This window comes from Chelonia mydas, chromosome 2, assembly GCF_015237465.2.
Source record: "Chelonia mydas isolate rCheMyd1 chromosome 2, rCheMyd1.pri.v2, whole genome shotgun sequence".
Classification (NCBI taxonomy): domain Eukaryota; kingdom Metazoa; phylum Chordata; order Testudines; family Cheloniidae; genus Chelonia; species Chelonia mydas.
The window spans coordinates 142,857,621-142,882,073 of NC_057850.1; the positions used below are offsets into that span (position 1 = coordinate 142,857,621).

Genomic DNA, 24,453 nt, shown 5'->3' on the forward strand with positions numbered 1-24,453 from the left:
CGGCCCAAGCTGTGGGGTGGGGACAGCTGCAGCCACTGGAGGGAGTAGGGGGGGGAACAGCTCCAGTCTCAGCCACTGTGGGGTCAGGGACAGCTCCGGCCCTGGCTGCTGATAGATCCGGCCCCAGCCACTAGCAGCGCCTCATCCCATCAATAGGACAGTGTGCATTGCTGCTGTTGCTCTAGCAGTAGTAACAGATTAGACTTAAAATGCTTGTATATTTAGGGGTTCTTTTTACTATATTTATTTATTTATCTGCATACTGCCAAAATTATCCTGAGAAACAAAAGCAAGAGAGAAGAAATGACATTTTGTAATTGTTTATATTTTAGCAAACGTTGAACAGAAGTTCCAGGGAGAGAGAAAAGGCACTCATTTAGCCCCTTCCCAAATATCAAAGGCCTGCTGCAAGCAAAGAAAAGGTCATAAGGATCTCTTATAACGGAAAGTGTTAGGCAAACTAAATAAAGGGGACACTACCAGCTCCCGCTCTAATATATGAATTAAGAATGAACTTATTTGATTTTCTTCCTCATTTGAAGAGAAATGTCTCATAACAGTTACCTGTTCAACTACTATGGCATTTTGCAGCGATGTAGTCTCTTGCAGATGGGACACAAATAATCTCATATGGGACATAAAATCCTTGAAAGTGGAAACCTGTATACCAAGAGTAAAGAAATGATAAAATTCAGCAAAAGATGTTTTAGTTAACAACAGTAATCAATAATCCTTGCAAGGTGGGGAAAATACCAAAGAAACCCATCACAGTAGCATTTAACTTCAAGAAGGGGAAACTATAAATAAAAAAGGAAGCTAGTTAAATGGAAATTAAATGGAACAGGCATGAGAGTGAAATGCCTGCAAACTGCATGGATATGTTTTAAAAACACCATTATAGAGGCTCAAACTAAATTTATACCTCAAAATAAAAAGAAAAACAGTAAAGGACCAAAAAAAAAAAAAAAAAAAAGCCACCATGGCTAAACAACAGAGTAAAAGAGGAGGTTAGAAACAAAAAAAGGCATCCTTTTAAAATTGGAAGTCAAATCCTATTGAAGAAAACAGAAAGGTGTATAAATTCTGGCAAGTCAAGTGTAAAAGTATAATTACGCAGGCTAAAAAAAAATTTGAAGAGCAACTAGTAAAAGATAAAAAATTTTGCTGTTCATTTTTGTAAGTATAAGAGAAGCAGGAAACCTGCCAGTCAGTGGGGCCATGAGACAATTGAGGTTCTAAAGTTGGACTCAAGGAAGACAAGGCTGTTGCAGAAAAGCTAAAGAAGTTCTTCGCATTTGTCTTCACCGTGAAAGATGTGAGGCAGATTCCGAAACCTGACCCATTTTTTTCAGGTGACAAATTTGAGGAACTATCCAAGACTAAGGTGTTAATAGAGAAGATTTTGGAACAAACTGATAAATTAAACAGTGATAAGTCACCAGGACCAGATGGTGTTCATGCAAGAGTTCTGTAGGAACTCAAATGTGAAATTGCAGAACTACTAATTCTGTTATGTAACCTATCACTTGAATCAGCTTCTGTACTGGATGACTGGAGAAGAGCTAATGTGATGGCAATTTTTAAAAATGGCTCCAGAGGCAATCCTGGCAATTATAGGCCGGTAAGGTTGACGTCAGTACCAGGCAAATTGGTTGACGCTATAATAAAGAACAGAATTATCAGATACATAGATGAACATGATTTGTTGGGGAAAAGTCAACATGGTTTTTGTAAAGGGAAATGTCTCACTAATCTATTAGAATTTCTTTGAGGGGGTCAACAAACCTGTGGACAAGCGTGATCCAGTTGATATATGGAATTTCAGAAAGCCTTTGACAAGGTCCCTCACCAAAGGCTCTTAAGCAAAGTAAGCAGTCATGGGATAAGAGAGAAGGTTCTCTTGTGGATCAGTAACTGGTTAAAAGACTAGAAACAAAAGAGTAGGAATAAATGGTTAGTTTTCACAGTGGAAAGAAGTAAATAGCGAGGTCCCTAAAAGGGTCCATACTGGGACCAGTGCTGTTCACCCTATTCATAAACAATCTGGCAAAAAGTGGTAAACAGTGAGGTGGCCAAGTCTGCAGATGATACAAAATTACTCAAGATCCAAAGCTGACTGCAAAAGAATCTCACAAATCTGAGTCACTAGGCAATAAAATGGCAGATAAAATTCGATACTGATAAATGCAAAGTGATGCACATTGGAAAACATAATCCCAACTGTACATACAAAACGATGCAGTCTAAATTAGTTGTTAGCACTCAAGAAAGAGATCTTGAAGTTTTCTTCGATAGTTCTCAGAAAACATCTGCTCAATGTGCAGCAGAAGTCAAAAAAAGGTAACAATGTGAGGAACCATTAGAAAAGGGACAGAGAATATGACAGAAAATATCATAATACCACTATATAAAACCATGGTATGCTCACACCTTGAATACTGCATGTCGTTCTCCTTGCTCCATCTCAAAAAATATATATTAGAATTGGAAAAGGTATAAAGAACAGCAACAAAAATGATTAGGTGTATGGAACAGCTTCCATATGAGGAGAGATTAATAAGATTGGGACTGTTCAGCTTGGAAAAGAGATGATTTAAGATGGGGGGGGCGGGGATATGACTGAGGTCTATACAATCATGAATGGGATGGAAAAAATGAATAAGGAAGTGTTATTTACCCCTTCAAACAACACAAAAATACACAAACAACATAAAAACACAAAAAAATGGTCACCCAATTAAATTAGTAGGCATCAGGTTTAAAGCGAAGAAAAGGAAGTACTTCTTCACACAATGCATGTCAACCCATGGAACCTGTTGCCAGGGGATGTTGTGAAGGCCAAAAGTATAACTGGGTTCAAAAAAGAATTAGGTAAGTTCATTGAGAACAGGTCCATCAGTGGCTATTAGCGAAGATGATCAGGGATGCAACCCCATGTTCTGGGTGTCCCTAACACTCTCACAGCCAGAAGCTGGGACTAGATGACAAGTGATGGATCATTTGATAATTGCCCTGTTCTGTTCATTCCCTCTGCAGCATCCAGCACCGGCCACTGTTGGAAGACAGAATATTGAGCTAAATGGACCAATGGCATGACCAGCATGGCTATTCTTATGTTCAGTGGGCCTAATTCTGTTGTGCTACATTCCAACCCATTAACTTAACAGTCATTAAAACAACGGAAACTCAGAATGTCAGCCCAGATACAGTTTTCATATCACAAAGCAGAGAGTTGTTTAACACACAGCATAAGTCCTTTGTTACCACAATCTTGCATCATACTGTGACAGGCTGCAAGGGCAACAACAGCTACCTAGTAAAGAGGTAACTCAGACTTTCCTTTACTACTCACCTTGCAAAGGTGATCGGGGGAAGAAGACAGAAGAATAGCTGTTGGGAAGCTTGGAGGAACAGGCCTTGTCTCCTCCAGCAAGTTTCCCATATAAACTGTGGTTGTAGGTTTTGTTTTTTTAAGAATGTCCATGTATGTGGTAACTAGATAATTAAGCTAAGGCTTGTTAATTAAAAAAGGATTAAACAGATATGTCCCAATACAGAAAAATGTTAATAGCAAGAATAAGAAATTAACTAGTCATACGTGTCTTCTATAGTATTTTCTGATTTGTCCATTCATGGTAATCTTGATCACTGCATAACGCCGTATGCAGTAGACTGTTCTTTTCTCAGGATCTAGGATTTGTGAGACCACTTCCACAAGTTTATTATGAGGAATAGTATCATAAGCCCCAGTGACATCAGCCTGAGATAGAAAAAAAAAATAAAAAAAATCCCATATTATGCTACTGTAAGTACCAAGGCTTTGGAGCTGTGCTCTGGCTCTGCTCCAGCTCCAGGCAAAAACCTGCAGCTCCACGCTCCAGCTCCAGGCTCGTACACATAACAACAAAGCTAAGGTAAAAGGACAAAATTGCACAGAATGTATTAGGCCGGAGGAGGCCTGTTGGGCCAGTTAGTCCAATTCAGTGACAAAAATGAAAGACTACTCTGTGTTCTTTATGTTGAATAATCTATTCCCATATTCGGACAACTGGGGATATCCAAACCATCAGCTTTAACTGAATTTAAGCTGTTATTATAAGGGGAGCGATAGCGGTCCCTATATTTAGGTTGCCCAATACCTTCTGTTATTAAAAAAATAGTATCGGACCATAAAAATAGAAATTGGCATATTGTGAGTGCATAAGGAGCAGAATTAAGATTTAAAATGAAACCTTAAATCTAACATTTCTGAACTTTCCAGTGCTTGACTCTGCATTCTAAATAACTTTATTGAAATCATTTTTGTATGTGTTTTTACAAAAAGTTTCTATGCATTATGACCATGAAGATGACCTATCTAATGTCTTCCTGAATTTGCAAACAGATAGCTGCTGTGCACCTACCACTGTTCATGGATTTGTCAAATAAAGGCAAAGTAAAGTTAAGTGTCAGGTCAGTTTCACTAGCAGTGATGCTGCTTGGAAAAGCAATGAGAAGTACCGGAAGCAAACAACAGAAGCATTCACAAGAGAGGACTGCTGAAAATTGAGGTTAGGGAAGCAATAGAGGAGCCTAATCCCACTGGATCGTTCAGAAATGAACCTCACCTTGGTTATCAATGTAAGACCTTCAATGTTAAAGCATCAGCCTCTTCCACTTGAACTGAAGTAGTAACTCCCTTAATTATTTAATCTCTTAAGTGGACCACCCACTAGAAAGGAGACAACGACACACATTGGGTTACATTTGTAGCAGCCAGGAGACTATGGGGTGAGCTTGGGTGTTGCACCTCCAGCAGAAAAAGGAGGCTCGGCAGAAGAGGAAGGCTCCAAATTTATCCAGAAAGATTTACTAGTTGGAGGAAGACCAAAAAAAAAAGCAGCCTCTGAAATAGGGTCAGGTACAGAAGACGAGGTACAAATATTATAGAAAAGAAATGAAACACTCCACTCACTGGGAAAGAATCAGCATTATGGAAACAGAAAAATCCAGTGAAAGCAGCTCCCTGTGCAGCATTAAGAACATCAGCTGTTGCTGAAAAACAACTGTACACTCGGCTCATGGCTAGTAGAAAAGCTTACCTTTAAAGAGACAGCTCAAAGAAAAAAAGTGGTCCTAAATAATATTAAAAAAAATAATAATAATAAAAGCCTTCATTATTTCAGCAAGATCAGTTTGAACAATGGAGAAAAAAAATAATGGAAACATACCTTCACATAGTAGAAACGAGGTATTTTATCATTTGATTCAAGAACTTCAGAAACAAACTTCCTCCATATTTTATATATATCATCTTTCCCAAACACTGAGGAGCCTAGGAGACTGGTGTTTTCGGTTCGTTCATAATTCAGAACACTAAATAGATTTTTAAGTTGAGTGTTGAAGTAATGAACCTATGGGAAACCAAAAGCCAAACTTAAAATGTTATATTTCATGTTCAGTATGTAGATTTTGCTTACAAAAAAAATAAGCACCCAGGGCTCTAATAATTACTGAAATCACAGAGTGTTAAAAAAAGGCAAATAGACAAAGTTGACTCATATCTTTACTATATTTTCTTTAGTAAGTTGCACTACACAAAAAGCCTTCAATTAAAAAAAAAAGGTCAGTCACAGAAACCACCTCAAAGCTTCTATTCCTGTTGTAAACAATTTTACATTACATAACTATCCTGCAGACAATCTGAGCTGTACACAACTCCCTCTGAAACCAACAAACAACATCCAAGAGTTGTCAGATCTGGCTGCTCAAGATGAAGAAGACCGCAAAATTGCCCCATTGGGATTCCCATCTCTTGCTCGCCCCAGCAGAATCCTCCCAAGTTTGTACACAGACTGCAGAGTTCTCACCCTCTCAATGTTATATGTTAATCATGACAAAGGTGTACAGAAATTTGTAATTTCTGAAGTTTTCTGGTGTTTCGGAGCCTGTTTTTACACTGAAAATTCAATTATAGATTTAAATAAAAAGCTGTGAAAACTCTAGCAGATTAGATTTTATTTCTTTACTATAACAATTCTACTGTATCTGATTTTACTTTAATGGTTTACATAATAAAATTAGCAATTATTTTTAATAAAATTACTGACTAATTTATTTCTCCAACTTTTTTTTTTTTTTTTTAAGTGTCCTTGGTTAATGGTGAAAGTCACACTCTGTCACTAATCACATCCAGACAATGACCATAAAAGCCCCACATTTAAAAAAAACAGTTTGCACCTGCAAAATCTGCTACTTAAGTTGTACTGCTGGTGTAATACTAGGTATCTGAACCTCAAGTTTCCCCATTATAGGTAGAGAAAAGGTACAAATTATACACAGAAAAGGGATACTGGGTCACGTACTTCTTGTGCAGAGTAGGTTGCATGGCTGCTACTAGCAGATCAGGCATCTGTCTCAGATACAGACAGACTACAGAGATTACTTCTCAGAGACACTTACCAGATGTGTTCACTATAAGATTCTTTAATGCTCTGCCAAGTATGGCTAAGGTTAGTTTAAATAAGGCATTTTTTATGTGGTTGACCACTATAATACAGTTTAGCATTCCATTACCTCTTACTCTTTAAAGTTCTACATTCCTACCATTTACAAATATACACTATCACACTACCTTTGAACTTCAGTAAGTATCAGTCTGTTAATCATACTGGTTTTCTAATTACATGGCCGCAACGCATAATGGCTTGGTCATCTGACTGTCCATTAGTTGCAACAACTGGCTATGGTCAGTTTGGAATCCTTGAGTCTTCTTAATCTGCATATCCACCATCTACAGAGTCTTTTCTTTGATTATTCCTGAAGTTGTCAATGGTTTCTCTTGAACCTCCACTGTAAGTCTTGATCACATATGCTCTGGGCCCTGAATTATTTTCCTTTACGAAGCTGGAGTTGTCCATCCTCCTTGTCCATCCAATTTGTATGGTGCAGCATTGTCTGCTAAGCTAATTTTTACAGGATCTCCTTTCAAACATCCAATAACATCAAATCCTCTTTTGAATTCTTCCACCTTTCTTACTAGGCCCATCACGGCTGCTATGCTGTGGCCAAGAACATTGTTGGTCTTTGATCATATGTACTGCTATCAGTCATCCGGGGAGGTCCTGGATAACTTGAAAAAGGCTAATGTAGTGCCCATTTTTTAAAAAAGGGAAGGAGGAGGATTCGGAGGACTACAGGCCAGTCAGCCTCACCTCAGTCCCTGGAAAAATCATGGAGCACGTCCTCAAGGAATCAATTTTGAAGCACTTAGAGGAGAAGAAAGTGATCAGGAACAGTCAGCATAAATTTACCAATGGCAAGACATTCCTAACTAACCTAATTGCCTACTATGATGAGATAACTGGCTCTGTGGATGAGGGAAAAGCAGTGGATGTGTTATTCCTTGACTTTAGCAAAGCTTTTGATATGGTATCCCACAGTATTCTTGCCAGCAAGTTAAAGAAGTATGGGCTGGATGAATGGACTATAAGGTGGATAGAAAGCTGGCTAGGTCATCGGTCTCAACGGGTAGTGACCAATGGCTCCATGTCTAGTTGGCAGCCGGTATCAAGTGGAATGCCCCAAGGGTCAGTCCTGGGGCTGGTTTTGTTCAATATCTTCATTAATGATCTGGAGGATGGTGCGGATTGGACCCTCAGCAAGTTTGCAGATGACACTAAACTGGGAGCAGTGGTAGATACGCTGGAGGGTAGGGATAGGATACAGAGGGACCTAGACAAATGAGAGGATTGGGCCAAAAGAAATCTGATGAGGTTCAATAAGGACAAGTGCAGAGTCCTGCACTTAGAATGGAAGAATCCTATGCACTGCTACAGACTAGGGACCAAGTGGCTAGGCAGCAGATGACAGAACAAGGAGTAATGGTCTCAAGTTGCAGTGGGGGAGGTTTAGGTTGGATATTAGGAAAACCTTTTTCAGTAGGAGGGTGGTGAAGCACTGGAATGGGTTACCTAGGGAGGTGGTGAAATCTCCTTCCTTAGAGGTTTTTAAGGTCAGGCTTGACAAGGCCCTGGTTGGGATGATTTAGTTGGGGGATTGTTCCTGCTTTGAGCAGGGGGTCGGACTAGATGACCTCCTGAGGTCCCTTCCAACCCTGATATTCTATGATACTCTGAATGCAAAGCTTTTGTCTTTGTAAGTTGTTTTTGTGGTGAACTGGCCCATGCAGTTCAGAATACCTCCAGGGCTAATCAGAGCTGTTGCAGATGACTCTAGCTCTTGGAGGCATTTAAGGCAATTGTAAGCCCCTTCTGAGATGACTGCAACAAGTCAATAGTCTTGTCATAAATATTCAATTTCACTCTCCAAGCAAGTTTTGTGTAGTCACAAGTGATAGACCCCAGAGTTTTATAATGACTTGTAGCCTTCCTGCTGTTTAGAGCTTCTAAGCTAGTTTCAGGTTTTTCAAGTTGCTCCTGCCTTTTCTTCTGCTGTTTGAATAGTTCAGACTGCTTTGCTTTCTGTATAGCTGTGGATATGGTTAAGTCTGCCTGCAATAGTAGCTGCTGTGAAAATTTTTTATCTGCTAACCCAATAACCTGATATTTTCAGGTTTTCAAGTTCCAAAAATCTCAGGTTTCAGCTGTTCAACATTTTCCCCTGGTTCTTGAATTCTCTGTTGAAAACATAGTCTTTCATTAACCACATTTCTCAGAGGTATAATGTATGCATCAAACATAGCCAGAACCGTTTCACAGTCTCTTTTGTGAATGTATTCAGTAAAGTCAAATGATTTAAAGAAATGCTCTGCTTCTTGCCCACAGCACAAATTAAAGATGATACTTGTTACCTTGTTTGCAATGCGAAATCTTGCAAAATACTGCTTCCAGTCTACCTATTGCGAAGGTCTGTTACAGCTGAAGTTCTCTGGGTCACTGAAGAGTGGCATGTTGATGAGATCCTGCAACCTTTGTTCTTTCTGTATCTGTTCTCTTCTGGCACAAGTTGAGTAGGTTGCAGGACTGCTACTAGCATTTCAGGCTTCAATATCAGATATAGACTGACTACAGAGCTTCCTTCTCAGAGAGATATACACCAGATGTGTTCACTATAAGATCCTTTAATGCTCTGCTAGGTATGGCTAAGGTTAGCTTAAATAACAATTTTACACATAGCACCACCTAGTGGCTGACAAGTACAATGCAGTTTAACATTCCATTACAGGGGTTCTCAAACTGGCGGTCAGGACCCCTCAGGTCGTCACGAGGTTATTACATGGGGTGTCGCGAGTTGTCAGCCTCTACCCCAAACCAGGCTTTGCCTCCAGCATTTCTAATGGTGTTAAATATATTAAAAAATGTTTTTAATTTATAAGCGGGAGGGGGAGGGGTCACACTCAGAGGCTTGCTATGTGAAAGGGGTCACCAGTACAAAAGTTTGAGAACCACTGCGTTACATACTGGTCCTCAATCCTAGGTGGGGAAAATCCACACACACGCACATACACTTACTTCAAAGTTTTTAAATAGGTTTGTTAAAAAAATTAAGCTGGTTGAAAATTTTCAAAATATTTTTGATCAACTTAAAAGAGCCAAAGATTTTTGAAAATTCAAAATGTTCTCCTGCAATTTGGTCTGTTGCTGCACAAGCCAAGTTCTGTACTGCAGAACCATCAGAAAAGAGGGTGGATGACAGATCTAATCCAATTTGGTGAACATACCTGAAAATCTTAACGACTCAGATGGGATCTTTGAAAAGACTATCAACTTTCCCAAAAGACTCTGATCTATTAAGAGAGACCTCTACAGAAGTTTAAAAATTTGTTTCTGTTCTGACATTGTAACTGGAGTATGCAATTGGGGGAAAAGTGTCCTGATTCAAATGAAAAGATCACCTTGACCTTTTGAAAGGAGTCAGTATAGTTCCACATGATAAAATTCCTATTTCATTTGTTCCTTTTTTTTAAAAGAAATTAGGGAAAAACATAGCATGAAAAGCTACCTCAAAAGAAAGCTAAGGTTGCAAAGTTGAGCACTCAAGAGCTAGGAACTGCCTGGCCAATGTTAATTCAAACTGCTTGCACATATGTAATGAGTATTTGATTATACAATCACATACTATATTTTTCATGGGCCCCCGGACTCTTTCACTGCATAGAATGGATCTGCTGTGGGCATGAATCAGGGCTACATAGTGAATGAGGCTCGTGTCTGCAGGGCTCTGGCCTCATTTGTTTCTGAAGTTGGAAAGTGTGCAGTAAATAAGGCAGGAGATTTGCAGGAAAAGAAAGGATGATCTTGTGGTTTAGGAAGTTGAATGACACCCTGGGGAAACTATCCCTGCTTCTGCCCACAGAATTCTTGTATGTTGCTGGGCAAGTCACTTAAATCAAATTTTTCATAAATGGCCATTAATTGTATCTCTCATTTCATGGGTGCCCAATTTGAGACACAAAGTGCCAGATTTGCAGAAATGATGAGCATTCACAACAGCATCCAAAGTCAACTGGAGCTGTATTTGGAACATATAAAGTATGATACAAATGTTAAATATTCTGAAGATTAGGCCCTAGGCCCATCAATTTGGGAATCACAAATTACCTCATCAATTTTGGTCTTGATATTCTTCTGTGCCTTAATTCCACCATCTGTAAACTGGAAGTAGTACCCTCTCATTTTACCCAGGTATTGTGAATATTTGTGAAGCACTCTGATTCTATGATGAGAGCATCACAGAAAAACCCATAAGAAAATTATAAATTCAGAGTTTTCACTGCAGGATTTGGATTGTTTGCAGTAAATAGAGGATGGGACGATATACTGGACAATGAATATTAAAATAAATGTTGAATAACCATTCATTCAGTTAACACTAGTAAAACTATACACTGAATGAATCCAGGGCGGGGGCGAAGGGGAGGGTGCATGGGGGGATTTGTATGTGATCTTGTAATTAAAAAGACGGTCATAATGCATATACATAGGGGGCCCAAAATAGGGTTGCAAGGTCAACCTTAGTTTTGGTATTTCCTGGCTTTTGAGTGCCTGAGTTTGCAATCTTATTTTAAAATTTATTTTATTTATATATTATAATATAAACACCTATCGACAACCCCCTTGGATATTAGTTACAATATGACAAAAAAGAACACAGGCAAATTCATTATAGAGTGACCTTCTTGTCTCTGCTTTTCCTGTTCAATGTTTTTGCTCCAACAACAGTGTTCACTTTTACTATAGGTCGCAACCCATTTGGTTTAGGGATGAACCGAAGTTTTGATGCCATAGGAACACATTTCTTCTGCTGTACTTTTTCAATTTCCTCTGCAGATAATGCACGAAGATGCACTTTGGCAAAATGGTTTCTAAAATAAAAACGGACATTAAGTTTAAAGGGACTTAAATGCAGTAAGTTGCATATGTTTTATCTTCTGAGTGAAGTATTCAGTATTATTCAGAAATAATCACATATATTCACTTATTTTACCAAAGGATAATCCAAGAAAACAGATTATGCTAAAAGCATTATTCAGAATAGAATTAAGGTTCCTGTCCTCACAGACTTTGTCTCCTGAACATCAGCTGGAGATGATTCTTGTGCAAGAGAAAGAGCTATAAGAGGAGAGGGCAGATACCCCAAATCATCTCTCCTTTGCTCTCTACCAACAACATCAACAACACTTGAAGAAGAAAAGAAATAGCACTGGACTGGGGGGGGGTGGGATCCTGACTGAAGGATTCAACCAGTAAGGCTGTTGGAACATGTGATGAGAGAGACCTTTGCTTTGAATTCACTCAGCTTGTTAAATTGGTGTTAGTTGCATTCTATCTTTTAGTTCTTGGTAACCAGTTCTGACTTCTATGCCTCATGACTTGTAATCACTGTAGTTAATAGATTTGTTTTATTGTTTTATCTAAACCAGTGTGTTTGGATTGAAGTGTGTGGGAAACTTCATTTGGAATAATAGGATTTGTGCACATCATTTTCTATTAATAAAATGACTGACTTTATATGAGTGTATATTGTCCAGAAGGGTGCTGGGCAGTACAAGGTGCACAATTCTGGAGGGAAGACTGGGAATGGGAGTTTGCTCATGTTGGCCAGCTATAGCACACTTACAACATAGCCGGGAGTGGTTTACATGCTGGAGGCTATGTGTAATCAGACCATGAGCGGTTGTTCTCACAGCAAAGCAGTGTAAAAGGCATTCCAGCTTGGAGAATTGAGGGGGGACAGTTGTCCATGAGTCCAAATTGGGTAATGTCACACATAGGCATAAGGATCCACCTGCATGGATCAGATTTTAAGATGGGGCAACAGGGTGCAGAGTCCCATTCAAGTAAATGGGTCTGCGTGCAGGGGTCCACCTCTATGGATCACACTGCAGTGTTGCTAGTGTTTGTTTTATTTTATTTTTTGATAAATAAAACTTCCTGGTTTTAACAACTTTGGTACAGATTTTCTTTTCTAAACACAAAGTTGAAAACATTGTTAGTATTTATTAAGTTCAATATTTCATGTTATTTAGTTACTTTAGATGCTATTAATCGAATATAAAATAAATTAATATTTTATAATGTATTAAGTGTAAAAGCCTACGTGTTTGTGCACATTAAGGTTGTTAGTTTGAACCCAAGATATGATATGCCAAACAATGTTCATTATTATTATATAATATTTATAATGTGTTGTGGCCAGAAGATGCAACAATTGTGGACCTGTGTGATAATTGGGCCTATAAATTTGGCCTAATTGTGAACTCAAGTTGTGAGAAGCGAGTGAAAGTTAATGGAATGTTGCAATAATCTATAACAACAAACGTTGACAGGGAAAGGTGTAAAAAAGAAAGACTGAATTAGTCCAAATAGAAAGGCCTACTGATATATCTCAAGGACTCTCAAGATCTGGTCAACAAGGAAAGTGTTAAACTGGACCCAAATTGGTGTGTCAAAAACAAAGCCTAATTGGTGGACAAAATAATAAGCAGATGGACTATTATGTCTATCACTTCCTTTTGGGGTTGTTTAAAAAACAAGAAAAAAGACTTTGGGAGGAAAATACAGATGAATGGACAGAGGCTACTGGCGATGCTGGCTGACTGAAGAAGGGGAACGAGAGAGCTTCACCATCATGGTTGCCACCTCATCTCTTGAGAACCTGGGCCTTCATTATCCTGATCCTGAGAGATATTCTATTAGAACAAGCCAGAGAGAGGGACCCAGCATCACCATCTCTACCTGCTCTGGCTGAAGCTCAACCACCACCTGAGACTCTCTCGCCTTTTCCCTCCAACACCCCTCCTCCCCCGCTTGTCCTTTTCCTTCCCTACCTTATTTAACCACTTTCCTATCCCACTTATTTTCTTCTTCTTTCTAATAAGCATCTGGATTAGCCAGCCAAGACTGCATATTTTGCAACACTGTAATAAGCCTGTGACCAGAAACAGAACAAGTAAAACAATGTCCTAAACAGCAATGCTGGTACAAGTTTGACAGGTCTTAGGAGAGCTGATAAGCCCATGTGCTTTGCCTGTGTTTTTCTAACAGTAAGGCTGCAAGTGCAAGTCAACATCAGAGACAAAAGCTGCATTTTCTATCTTTGCTGTTCTTTTCTCTCCCCTTTTGTGTGTTTGTCTTGTTTTGTCTTCTTAGGAAACAGGATCAGACTTTAACAGACAGCTCCAGCCCATCTGAACTAACTTCTTTTTTCCCCAAAAAGGGGTTACAACCTTTGGACAGGCCATCAAACAAGGGTGTTCCCTTCTAAAAACTCTCTTCAGCTAAAGGGAAGGAGAATGGGAACAAGGGATGTTGTTAAAATGAAAGCCTTAATATTTGGATTTCAAATGCTTCATTGTTTTTTCATTTTTGTATCTTTAATAAAAGGTTAAAATGATTTTTAATTGGGTGTTTGCCCTGGTATTAAGCAGACTGAGATCTCTGTATACCAAATCCCAAACTTTCTTTAAAACTATTTAATGTTGGACAGTGACTGGATTATGTTAACATATACTCCATATACATTAATACAATATGCCTCACTGGGTCAGACCTTATCAGTGTTAACTTGGCCAAGTTGTACATACTAACTAAATAGATTAGTGTACTGTAGTCTATAAGAACTAAACTGAAAGTTTGTATAAAATACAAATGTATTTGAATGAACATTGCCATTAAATCTTAAACTTTTGCATTTTCTCACCTTAGGGTTCAAAATTGTAAATTTAAATATTGTATTATCAAAGAACTTGAATGTGTGAAACAATTTTTTAAAAGATAAAAACAATATTGAGTTCTAGAATTACATTGTTTAAAAGCAAAAGCTATAGCATTTCCTATTGTATGACATTATAAAAGGTGAAAAACCTAGCCGTGATACTATGTAATTCCACAAACCAGTACTATAGAATTATTATTTTTTTAAACATTCATTAAAGTGAATTTAGTAGCTTTTAACTTTGTCTTCCCAATCTTACTATGGGACTTTGACACTATCCATTTGTAACTTTTTAGTTTTTAGTTTTGAAGTTCATTTGTTTGAGTTACCCATGAGAAAGAGACATTTGTTTTAATTTAAACAGATTAAATACTTCTCTCATCCCCACACCCCACTTGGAGAACTCAAAAATGGTTGAAGCGATTTTAATCAGCTTCCCCACACAACAGTCGCTTTTGAGCTGACAAAGCATGAACATCTCAAAATGAGTTAAGAAATTGAGTGAATGAAAATGGGATGGAGGGGCTAAGTTGTAACCTTAACTACTGCAAAATGGAAGGTTTCCATATTTTGTAAATGGTAGACTTTTATTAGAAATACCTCATTCCAATGTTCTGTAACTTGCTCCAAATTAGTTTTCGGTAGAAGAAAAGCATGTTCTTCTGGAACATGGTCTCGGTGATGTAGAAAAATGATCTGAGCAGCTGTACAATATAGGAATCCATCAGCCAGTATAGGAACTTGGCCAAAATTTCTTCACGGTAATGGTGTTCCAAAGCAGGAACAAAATGATCACCTACAATAAGCAGAATTCAATTATATTCAGAATCTGTAATTCACGTTTCTAAAAGCCAATACACACACAAACACACACTATTTTTTAGGCTGAGTTTGGAAAAGGGAGATAGAGAAACTGCCAAACAATTTTACAGTAACTGGTCCCCCAAGCAGCCTAAACCCCCTTTTTTTTTTTATTAGGCATACTTTAAGCTTGGCACATGTTAAGTATAAAGATAAAAAGAATAGTTTGTAGTTACAAAATGCTACTCGACCAATATAAGTGTTGAAATGAACCATTCAGATCAGTGATAAATTTAGTGGTCCAGAGGAGAAATAATTATATCTAATTTACTTTCCCCACTCTCTACCCCTTGGCATGCAGACAAAACTCTTGCATGCACAGTGGCAAGATATTGTGAGGGAAAAGATTAAACTGGCCCTAAATTATTACAAAGAAGAGAGATATGAGCTATTAGCTCATGGACTGTTTTATAAGCAAATGATGAAAATTTTGAACCAGATTCTGAAATTAGTGGGGCTAACTGAGGAAAAGCACAATAGTTGTGCTTCCTAATAAACTTCTACACAGATTAATTACAGAGGTGGATTTTGTTTAAGATGGACATGATAAATAAATAAACCTTAATTGCTGCAGTCTGGATTTCAGTTGCAGTTATCTTTGTTTTATCAAACATTGTACTAAAAATATTCTGATGGCCCAACAAAGTGAGATCACTTCAGATCACTGTCATATTCAAACTGGATGGCATCTTTTTTGGTAATCATGCAATGGAAGCAACAAAAATACTGCCCTATAATGTAAGATTTATGGTGCTCTGCCAGAAATATTTTCAAATTAAATGCAAAATCACACAATCTCAGGATTGGAAGGGACCTCAGGGGGTCATCTAGTCCAACCCCTTGCTCAAAGCAGAACCAATCCCCAATTTTTGCCCCAAATCCCCAAATGGCTCCCTCAAGGATTGAACTCACAACCCTGGGTTTAGCAGGCCAATGCTCAAACCTCTGAGCTATCACTCCCAACAAAATCAACATTAAACACAACACGCTAACAGGACAACTAAAATAAGCCAAGAAGTGAAAGGGTAAGATTCCTATAGAAATGTTAACTCAGCCATAACTCACATGGGTGATAATTTTGATTCCTGTTAAACATATTTCCAAACAATATATTTCATAAGAGAGTTACAGTTGAAACTCATTTTCCCCATCTGTAAAATGGGAATACAAGCATTTCCTTGTCCCCAGCCCTTTATATATCTAGCCTGAAAGCTCTTTAGGACAGGTTTCAGAGTAACAGCCGTGTTAGTCTGTATTCGTAAAAAGAAAAGGAGTACTTGTGGCACCTTAGAGACTAACCAGTTTATTTGAGCATGAGCTTTCGTGAGCTACAGCTCACTTCATCGGATGCATAGCATATCGTGGAAACTGCAGAAGACATTATATACACACAGAGACCATGAAACAAAACTTCCTCCCACCCCACTCCCCCGCTGGCAACAGCTTATCTAAAGTGATCATCAAGTAGAGCCATTTCCAGCACAAATCCAGGTTTTCTCACCCTTCCCCCCCCCCCCCCCCACACACATACAAACTCACTCTCCTGCTGGCAACAGCCCATCCCCCTTTGAAACCCCTCTTTATAATGCGCATGATAATCAAGGTGGGTCACCTCCAGCACTAATCCAGGTTTTCTCACCCCCCCCCACACCCCCCCCTTCCAAAAACCACACACACAAACTCATTCTCCTGCTGGCAACAGCTCATCTTACAATGTGCACAGCAATAATCCAAGTTTAACCAGAACGTCTTGGGGGGGGTTTTGCAGGAAAAAAACAAGGGGAGACAGGCTACCTTGCATAATGACTTAGCCACTCCCAGTCTCTATTCAAGCCCAAATTAATAGTATCCAATTTGCAAATGAATTCCAATTCAGCAGTTTCTCGCTGGAGTCTGGATTTGAAGCTTTTTTGCTTTAAGATAGCGACCCTCATGTCTGTGATTGCGTGACCAGAGAGATTGAAGTGTTCTCCGACTGGTTTATGAATGTTATAATTCTTGACATCTGATTTGTGTCCATTTATTCTTTTACGTAGAGACTGTCCAGTTTGACCAATGTACATGGCAGAGGGGCATTGCTGACACATGATGGCATATATCACATTGGTGGATGTGCAGGTGAACGAGCCTCTGATAGTGTGGCTGATGTTGTTAGGACAGGGACTCTCTACAGCACCTAGCACAAAAGGACCTCAATCTTGGTGGAAATCTGCCATAGTTTAAATAAATAAAATAAAATGGTGTTTCAATGGATGTCAGGTAACATCACCAAAAAGCCCCACACTAAACGTTTGAAAAACTCCGAAAGTGAAGTTCTAGCATCCAGCCAATAAAATACACATACGCAAGTAACACATTTGGAAGTTATCTTTGCAACAGATAGTTCATTTTCTACATATGGGCCAACAGATATAAATCTGTTATCGTTATGGAACCAGCCTTTAGAGAAGGGATGGAAGACAGGAAAAAAAGATGCTGCTATTCATGGAGAAAAAAGGTTCTGATCTACCAAACTGCAAAGCATGCTTAAATTTTAAGCATATACCTAAGAGTTTTGCTGGATCAGGGCCAAAAACAAAGATCCTACTGGAGTTCCTAGGGAGCATATTCTCTGAAATACAAGTCAAAAAGATATTAGTTGAAATTTAAGAATTTGGGACACTAAAAATTTGTATCCAGAGATTTTGAAAATTCATTTTCTGATGCACCCAGAATTACTAACCAAAGTATTTGTGTTATGGTTGGACGCAGCATGACAAGTATCAAGATAATGAATGTCAAAAAATATTATTAAGTGTTGAAACAGCAGTGGGCTAGTTTAATCTCATATCTGTAACACTGCCTTCTTGATTTTCACTAAACTTATAAAAATATATCCAAGAATGAGATTCTATGAAATTTCAAGCAAAAAGTTAGTTTGGGGGTATTTAGAGGGGTGAGGAGGGCGAAAAAAAAGTCAAACCTATAAAGATGGGTAGCTGGAGCTCCAACCTATGAAGGAACTAGCACTCCTCCCTAATAATTTTACTATTTCCATTTTACAATATATCCATGATCGTATATTGGAGCTTCATTAACATTTCTGCAGGACCCTTAACTTTTTCATTTCCTTTCTCAAACATGTAAACTTCAGAGTGGTGTTACCATAGGTCTTCCATTTAAATATCCTCTCTTAAATAAAGAGGAAAGGGAAAGGAATTGCCCATACTTAATAATGTTAGCCTTTAGTTCCTAGTTGGGCAATATCTACACTAGCAAGCCTATGCCAGCGTTGCCCCCTAATGTAGACATATTAAGTGATTTTTCAGTTCATAATAAATTTTAGAGCAAACCAGTTCCCCCAGACTTAACAGGGGGTGATCATTAATGAGGATCTGTATTCCATCTTTGAAATGTAAAAGTTCAGTCATTTGCTAGTTATCTGACCTGAGAAAAAAAGCACGACCTGGCAGCAAGAGAGGCCTGTGCCAGTTTGGGTCACATATATATGTTTCTAAATTACGTACTGTCATACAATACTGGACTATCTAGTTTGATATCCTGTCTCTCATATTGGCTGGTACCTGATGCTTCAGGGAAAGGACAGCATCCATCCCACAAAGGAAGTTTCCTCCAAATCAACGCCCACCCCCAGAACAGCTTAGTATAAAACTTATATCCTGCAGTATAAGGGTCTCTCTGAAGTTTTTTTGATATCAATAAGCTCAGTACTTCTAAAAATATTCTGCTGAACTCTTGGGAGTCATTTATATCTTTTGCCAGCAAATTCCAGAGTTTAACTCTGCATTTTGTAGAAGGGTATTTTCTTTTGCCAGTTTTAAATTTGTTACCTTTCAGTTTAATTGGATGTCCTCTCATAATTCATGAGTTCCCAGCTGCCCTTCTCTAGATCATTTATTATTTTCTATATCTCTATCATATCCACTCTCTAAACTAAACAGCGGTTCTCTCCCCCCAGACACCTTCTACATATTTTGTTTTGAGTTAAGGTGACCACAACTGAACAAAGTATTCATTGCGAGAGTCATGCCATCCAATAAGCATTATTTCAGATCTATGGGATGGTTTAATTGGGGATCGGTCCTGCTTTGAGCAGAGGGTTGGATTAGATGACCTCCTGAGGTCCCTTCCAACCCTGATATTCTATGAAAACACAGTGAAGAAATTTAAGAAATCACCTTCAGGCAGGGACATGGAAAATGTATTTAAAGAGTGAAAGTTTCAAGCACATAGAAACAGGGAGTTATAAAGCAACCTGTCTAGCACTATCTCGGACCAGTTGGTATAATTTTTAGTCACAGGTATTTTTGGTAACAGTCATGGACAGGTCATGGGCAATAAACAAAAATTCACAGCCTGTGACCTATCCACGACTTATACTAAAAATACCTGTGATTAAATCTTGGGGGGGTGGAATTTTGCTGGAGAGGCGTGGGGAGCCGCTGCTGGAGGGGGGCGGGGAGGGTGCGCCTGGGGACAGCGGACCACAGCTGCTCCAGCCAGCCGCCCAAGGACCGCCGCCCGGGGCCAGCAGACCATGGCTGCTCTGGGACCACTGCTGGGGGCTGCCAGAGCAGCGGCTGGTGTGGCTGTCCCTGGGACTGCTCCAGCAGCACCTGGTGAGGTTGTTCCTGGGGACCACCTAAGCAGCTGACCCCAGAGCCAGCTGCTTGGGCGACCCTGGGGGAAGCCACATTGGCCCCTGCAGAAGTCATGGAAAGTCATAGAATCCATGACTTCCGCGACCTCCAGGACAGACACAGAGCCCTAATAATAAGCAACCACACTAGCCTTTCAACACTGAAATTCAGTTCAAGTCCTCACTTAGGTTAAATCTGAACATTGGTCAGCTGCCTCCACTGTATAGTGCCTTATTTTAATATTACAATTAGTACCTTTGATCACACGAAGCCATGTACAGTCATTCACTCTCATCTTCCACATCAATTCCTGCAAAGAAAACCTGGCAAATTTTCCCAAGGCGATGAATGTTTTCACATTTTTTAAAAAGCGGCATTTGTTATAGCTAGAACCCCACAGTTCTTCTGGTACCACCAGGTCTAAACATTCCCGCACAAAAACATACACCTGCCAATGGCTGCTGTGCTGTCTGAGAAGCTCCTTCAAGTCAGGGTCACAGAATTCTTTAGCATTTTGTCTTTCATTTTCTGTTTGCCCCAACACAAATTTCTCAGGGCTGCTTAAGATACCTAAATCGGTTGAAGTTCTTTTTGAAAGCAAACAAGAATCATTTGGAACATCAGTGTAACCACCTTCTCTGCTATTGCTTGTCAAACATATAGGAGGCTCTTTCCCAACTTGACCTTCTGCTTCCCTATCAATCTGTACTCTGTCACAAGAAACTGACTGACAAATTGTGTCAATTTTGCTTGAATTTGTCTCAGAAATCCACACAGGACAATTCTTTTTTAAAAGTACCAAATAGGGACACTTTGCATGATTCTTTAACAATTTTTGAAATACATCTCTCATCTGCCAATAGCGTTTGGGCAATCTCTTCTTTCTCCAGTTGTAACTTGGTATGTTTGCACTGCATTTTTGAGCCAATATTTTGCTGTTTAAGAATATCATTTCTACAAGCTGTTGTCCCCCTGCTTGGCTGCCCTTTAAGCGATTCAATAAAAATGATTTAGGAAAACATTCTCGGAAGCTCCCGGAAGAATACAAAAGACATTTCCTCCCAATGTACACTCTGGAACGTGAGATTTTATTGGATAGCTTCTTAGCTATATTAGTTGGGGAGCACTTAAGACCTCTGTATTTTAAAAATTTATCTTCTGCTTTTTTCATTTGTACAGAACCAACCTGAAATTTACAGATATCTAGCTCTACTCCCTCTCTGCTGGAATTTGTTTTAGTATCAGTGCTAGATTTATAAAGTTTATTACACTGAACACGCAGCCTTAACGAATTCTCATCATCTGTCACAGATTTTTCCTTACTATCTTGAACTTCCTGCACTAAAGATGGTGCATCAGGAGTCTCTGCTCTACTCTCATTTTCTTGAGAAATGGACTTTATTTTAATAAAGTTATTTACAGAAAATGATTCTACACATGAAAGAGACTGTGTATCATAAATGATGTCCAGAGTGAACTTGTTTTTATCTACATTAGATCCAAAGCTCCAAGCATCCTCTTCTTCCCTTAGGTTTATCTTCATCCTTTTAGCTGTAACTTCAAATTGATCCCTATCAAGCTTCCTTTTTGAAGGTGTGGCAGTAGCAACTGGATATAGGTTAGGTCCTCTGAGATTTTCCAGGTTTCCAGTGACCATTCTGACCTGTTTGTTTGTTTTAGAATTTTGCCCAACAGCTCCCTTAGCTGTGGCAGAATGCTCATAATCAGGTGCAGAGCCTTGTGTTTTATTATTCCTTTGACTATTAGTGCTCAAGATATTAATTTCTGATCTTGGTTTCCATTTCCACTTGTTTGTCTTTGATAACTGACATTTTTTTTGCATGTAGTCAAACAGAATATTATGTCTACTTTTTGAATATCTTTGTTTTACAAACACTGTGGAAGGTGCTGCATTACTTGAAGTAAGCTCATACATAGGCTGCCCACATATTTGATAAGAGCAACTAGGTGGCACTAGCATAAACATAGCACAGTGTTCCAATAAATACATCATAATATCATCCCCTATCCTGCTCAATAATGTTTCCCATAGCACACTCATCCGAAGAGTTTCTGTTGCAGTATTAGGTAGATAGCTGCATATATTTGAAGTAGACATAACCTGCGAATAGGAACTGTTTTCATCCAATAATGCATACCCAAATGCAAGGACATTTTTCTTCTTTTTTTCACAAAGTCTTTGAATGACTCTTATGACTACTTCACTCTCACTAGATAACTGAAGAGAGAGAGAGAAAAAAGTTAATTTTACATGTCAGACCCCCTTATAAACAACAGATACACCTTTTTATTAAAAGGTGTATGCCAGAGAATACAAAGCCCCACACTCTGGTTTTAGATTAAGACTTTTAAAAACAAGATTAAGGATTGTACCACATCATGTCACATTTGAAAATTCCTACTCCAGGCTTTGACATATTGAAAGCTACAACTCTGAATTTAGGCAAGTCAGTAGCCTCTCAGTTCCCCTTATGTAAAATAGGCAAAATTCTCTCTTCCCCCCACTCACTGTCTAGCCTGTCTATTTAGATTGTAAATGCCAGACCCTAGAGGCTGTCTCTTACTGCTTGTCTGCACACAGCACCTAATACAGGGGTAGCCAACCTGAGCGTGAGAAGGAGCCAGAATTTACCAATGTACGTTGCCAAAGAGCCAGAGTAATACGTCAGCAGCCCCCCATCAGCTCCCCCGCCCCTGTTCCCAGCGCCTCCCACCCACCGGCAGCCCCACCGATCAATGCCGCCCCTTCCCTCCCTGCACCTCCCGATCAGCTGTTTCAGGGCCTGCAGGAGGCTCTGGGGGGAGGGGGGAGGAGTGAGGGCTGGGCATTCTCAGGGGAGGGCACGGGAAGGGGTGGAGTAGGGGCAGAGCCTGTGGCAGAACCAGGGGTTGAGCAGTGAGCACCCCCTGGCACATTGGAAAGTTGGCACCTTTAGCTACAGCCCCGGAGTCAGTGCCTATGCAAGGAGCCGCATATTAACTTCTGAAGAGCCACACGTGGCTCCAGAGCCACAGGTTGCCCACCCCTGACCTAACACAACAGGGTCCCAGTCTTGGTTGGGGCTTTCAAGTGCTTCTGTTAAATTAACAATAACAAAATATCAGCTCATGGTTTTACAAATTGGTCAATAAGCTTATAGCTGGAGTCCCATTTCAATAATTTTATACAGTAGCTTTGAGAGAGAAATCCAGTGCATTCTTCTACAAGAGGGAAAATTTATTTTGTTGTTTACATAATAGAACAGAATTGTTTCCCTTTAGATTTTCCTAAAATGTGAAAATATTATTCAGCTCTGATTACACAAATCACTGTTTTTAATATTTAGGTGTTAATGTATAAGGAAAATACAAAAGCAGATAACCTTACATATGTAATTTTTTATTTAACCCTGATTTGACTCTGATCTAGATGCAGCCTAGGGATCAGGAAACTTGCTCTCATCCATCACCATCAAGGAAACAGGAAGAACCACCCCACTGCAGGGCTTTCTAAGAGACAGCCCCTGGCCCCAGGTCACAGAGATTACCTAGCCCCAAGAATAAAAGTAATCATCTGAGTGGCTGTTGTCTTAACGAAAAATTGCATGATATAACCCACACACAAGCCAAGAGTAGAGAAGAAAAGAACAACAGAGGAGAAAACAGGAGCAGCACCATTACATGTGGAGGGCGGCAAGGAGCAGGGTCGACAGCAGATCCACGAGCCAATTAAAAACCATAGAAAAACAACAGAGCTCTATGATTCCCCCCTCCCCTCCCGCTTTTGTGGGGGCAGCTGAGCGATCTGGGACTGGAGGGAGAAACAGAAGTCAGTATTTGCAGCAACCATTCGTTGGGTGCAAACACATTTACAGATTCCAGAAATGCCCACCGCCATGCTGACTGCCGCCCGGGCAGCACTACCACCCCCACGCTGTGCATTTCAGAAACGCGGCTTCAGTGAGAAGAGAAGAAAAGCCAGCCAAGGAAGAGGCTCTTCCTTCCAGACGGGGTTGCTCTGGTGCTTGCTAGAGTACAAGCAGCCAGAAGAACTGACTAGCCCAGGAGTACAGCCTCTGCTGTTCAAAAGAAGATTAATTCCAGTGCTTTTCAGGAGAAAAAGCAAGAAGTCAGGAACCATTAATTTCGCTCCAGCAAGAGGCTTGCGGTGCACGCGATAGCTGCCCACCACAGAGTGGGGCACGCCAGCCTCCCGAAAGCGTCCTCCCGCTGCCCAGCGAACCCCAGGTAGTACCTGTTGGAAGGAGAGGGGCTGGGGGATGGCTCGGGCTCCCCGGGGGACGCACACCACGCACTGAGACACAAACGTCTGATAGAGCTCGGAGTCTCCGCGCTGCAGCAGTTCAGCTTCGCCAGGCCTGCAGGCAGCCGCCTCCCGGAGCCTCTGCACAAACTGTTCAAGCCCCAGCACGTCGGCATAGCAGCGTTCCAGCATGGCCAGCACGGCACGAAAGGGCCCAGAGCCTGCCATGCTTCTGAAGCCGAGCAGAGCCGCCTCCCTGCTGGGACCGAGCCACCTTTCCGAGAAGCACTAATGCCTCCCTCCTGGACCCACAAATTCCGCGTGTGCTACTGCTGCACCTATTGAGTCCCCGGGGCTGGGAGCAACAGCTCTACAGCAGCGACAGCTGCCCACCCCCCAGCCCAGGGGCAACAGGAAACCCAACCCAGGCCTATTGGCTCCTGCACATGCTCACGCTCCTGCCTGCGCAGACCTAGTGAGCGAGCCTGTTCGCAGCCCGGCCGCAGCGGGAGAGCCGCCCGTCCCCTCAGC

The 24,453-nt window shown here is 40.2% G+C and overlaps 1 protein-coding gene across 9 annotated transcripts in view; it reads right to left on the reverse strand.

Annotated features, from left to right (window-relative positions):
• Positions 1-24,150, reverse strand: part of TERT (telomerase reverse transcriptase) — a 133,471-nt gene extending 109,321 nt beyond the window's left edge. For 7 of the 9 annotated variants that reach the window (XM_037893378.2, XM_027824049.3, XM_043540297.1 and 4 more), the window contains exons 1-8: positions 23,914-24,150; positions 19,914-21,897; positions 17,564-17,629; positions 14,758-14,953; positions 11,116-11,305; positions 5,211-5,393; positions 3,599-3,760; positions 565-660 (exon numbers count right to left, since the gene is read on the reverse strand). In XM_037893378.2, the coding sequence (XP_037749306.1) occupies positions 565-660; positions 3,599-3,760; positions 5,211-5,393; positions 11,116-11,305; positions 14,758-14,953; positions 17,564-17,629; positions 19,914-21,897; positions 23,914-24,150 (3,114 nt within the window). The remainder of the gene's footprint in view (positions 1-564; positions 661-3,598; positions 3,761-5,210; positions 5,394-11,115; positions 11,306-14,757; positions 14,954-17,563; positions 17,630-19,913; positions 21,898-23,913) is intronic. The other 2 variants (XM_043540299.1, XM_007052655.4) reach the window with 2 other exon arrangements.
• Between the last annotated feature and the right edge of the window lie 303 nt (positions 24,151-24,453).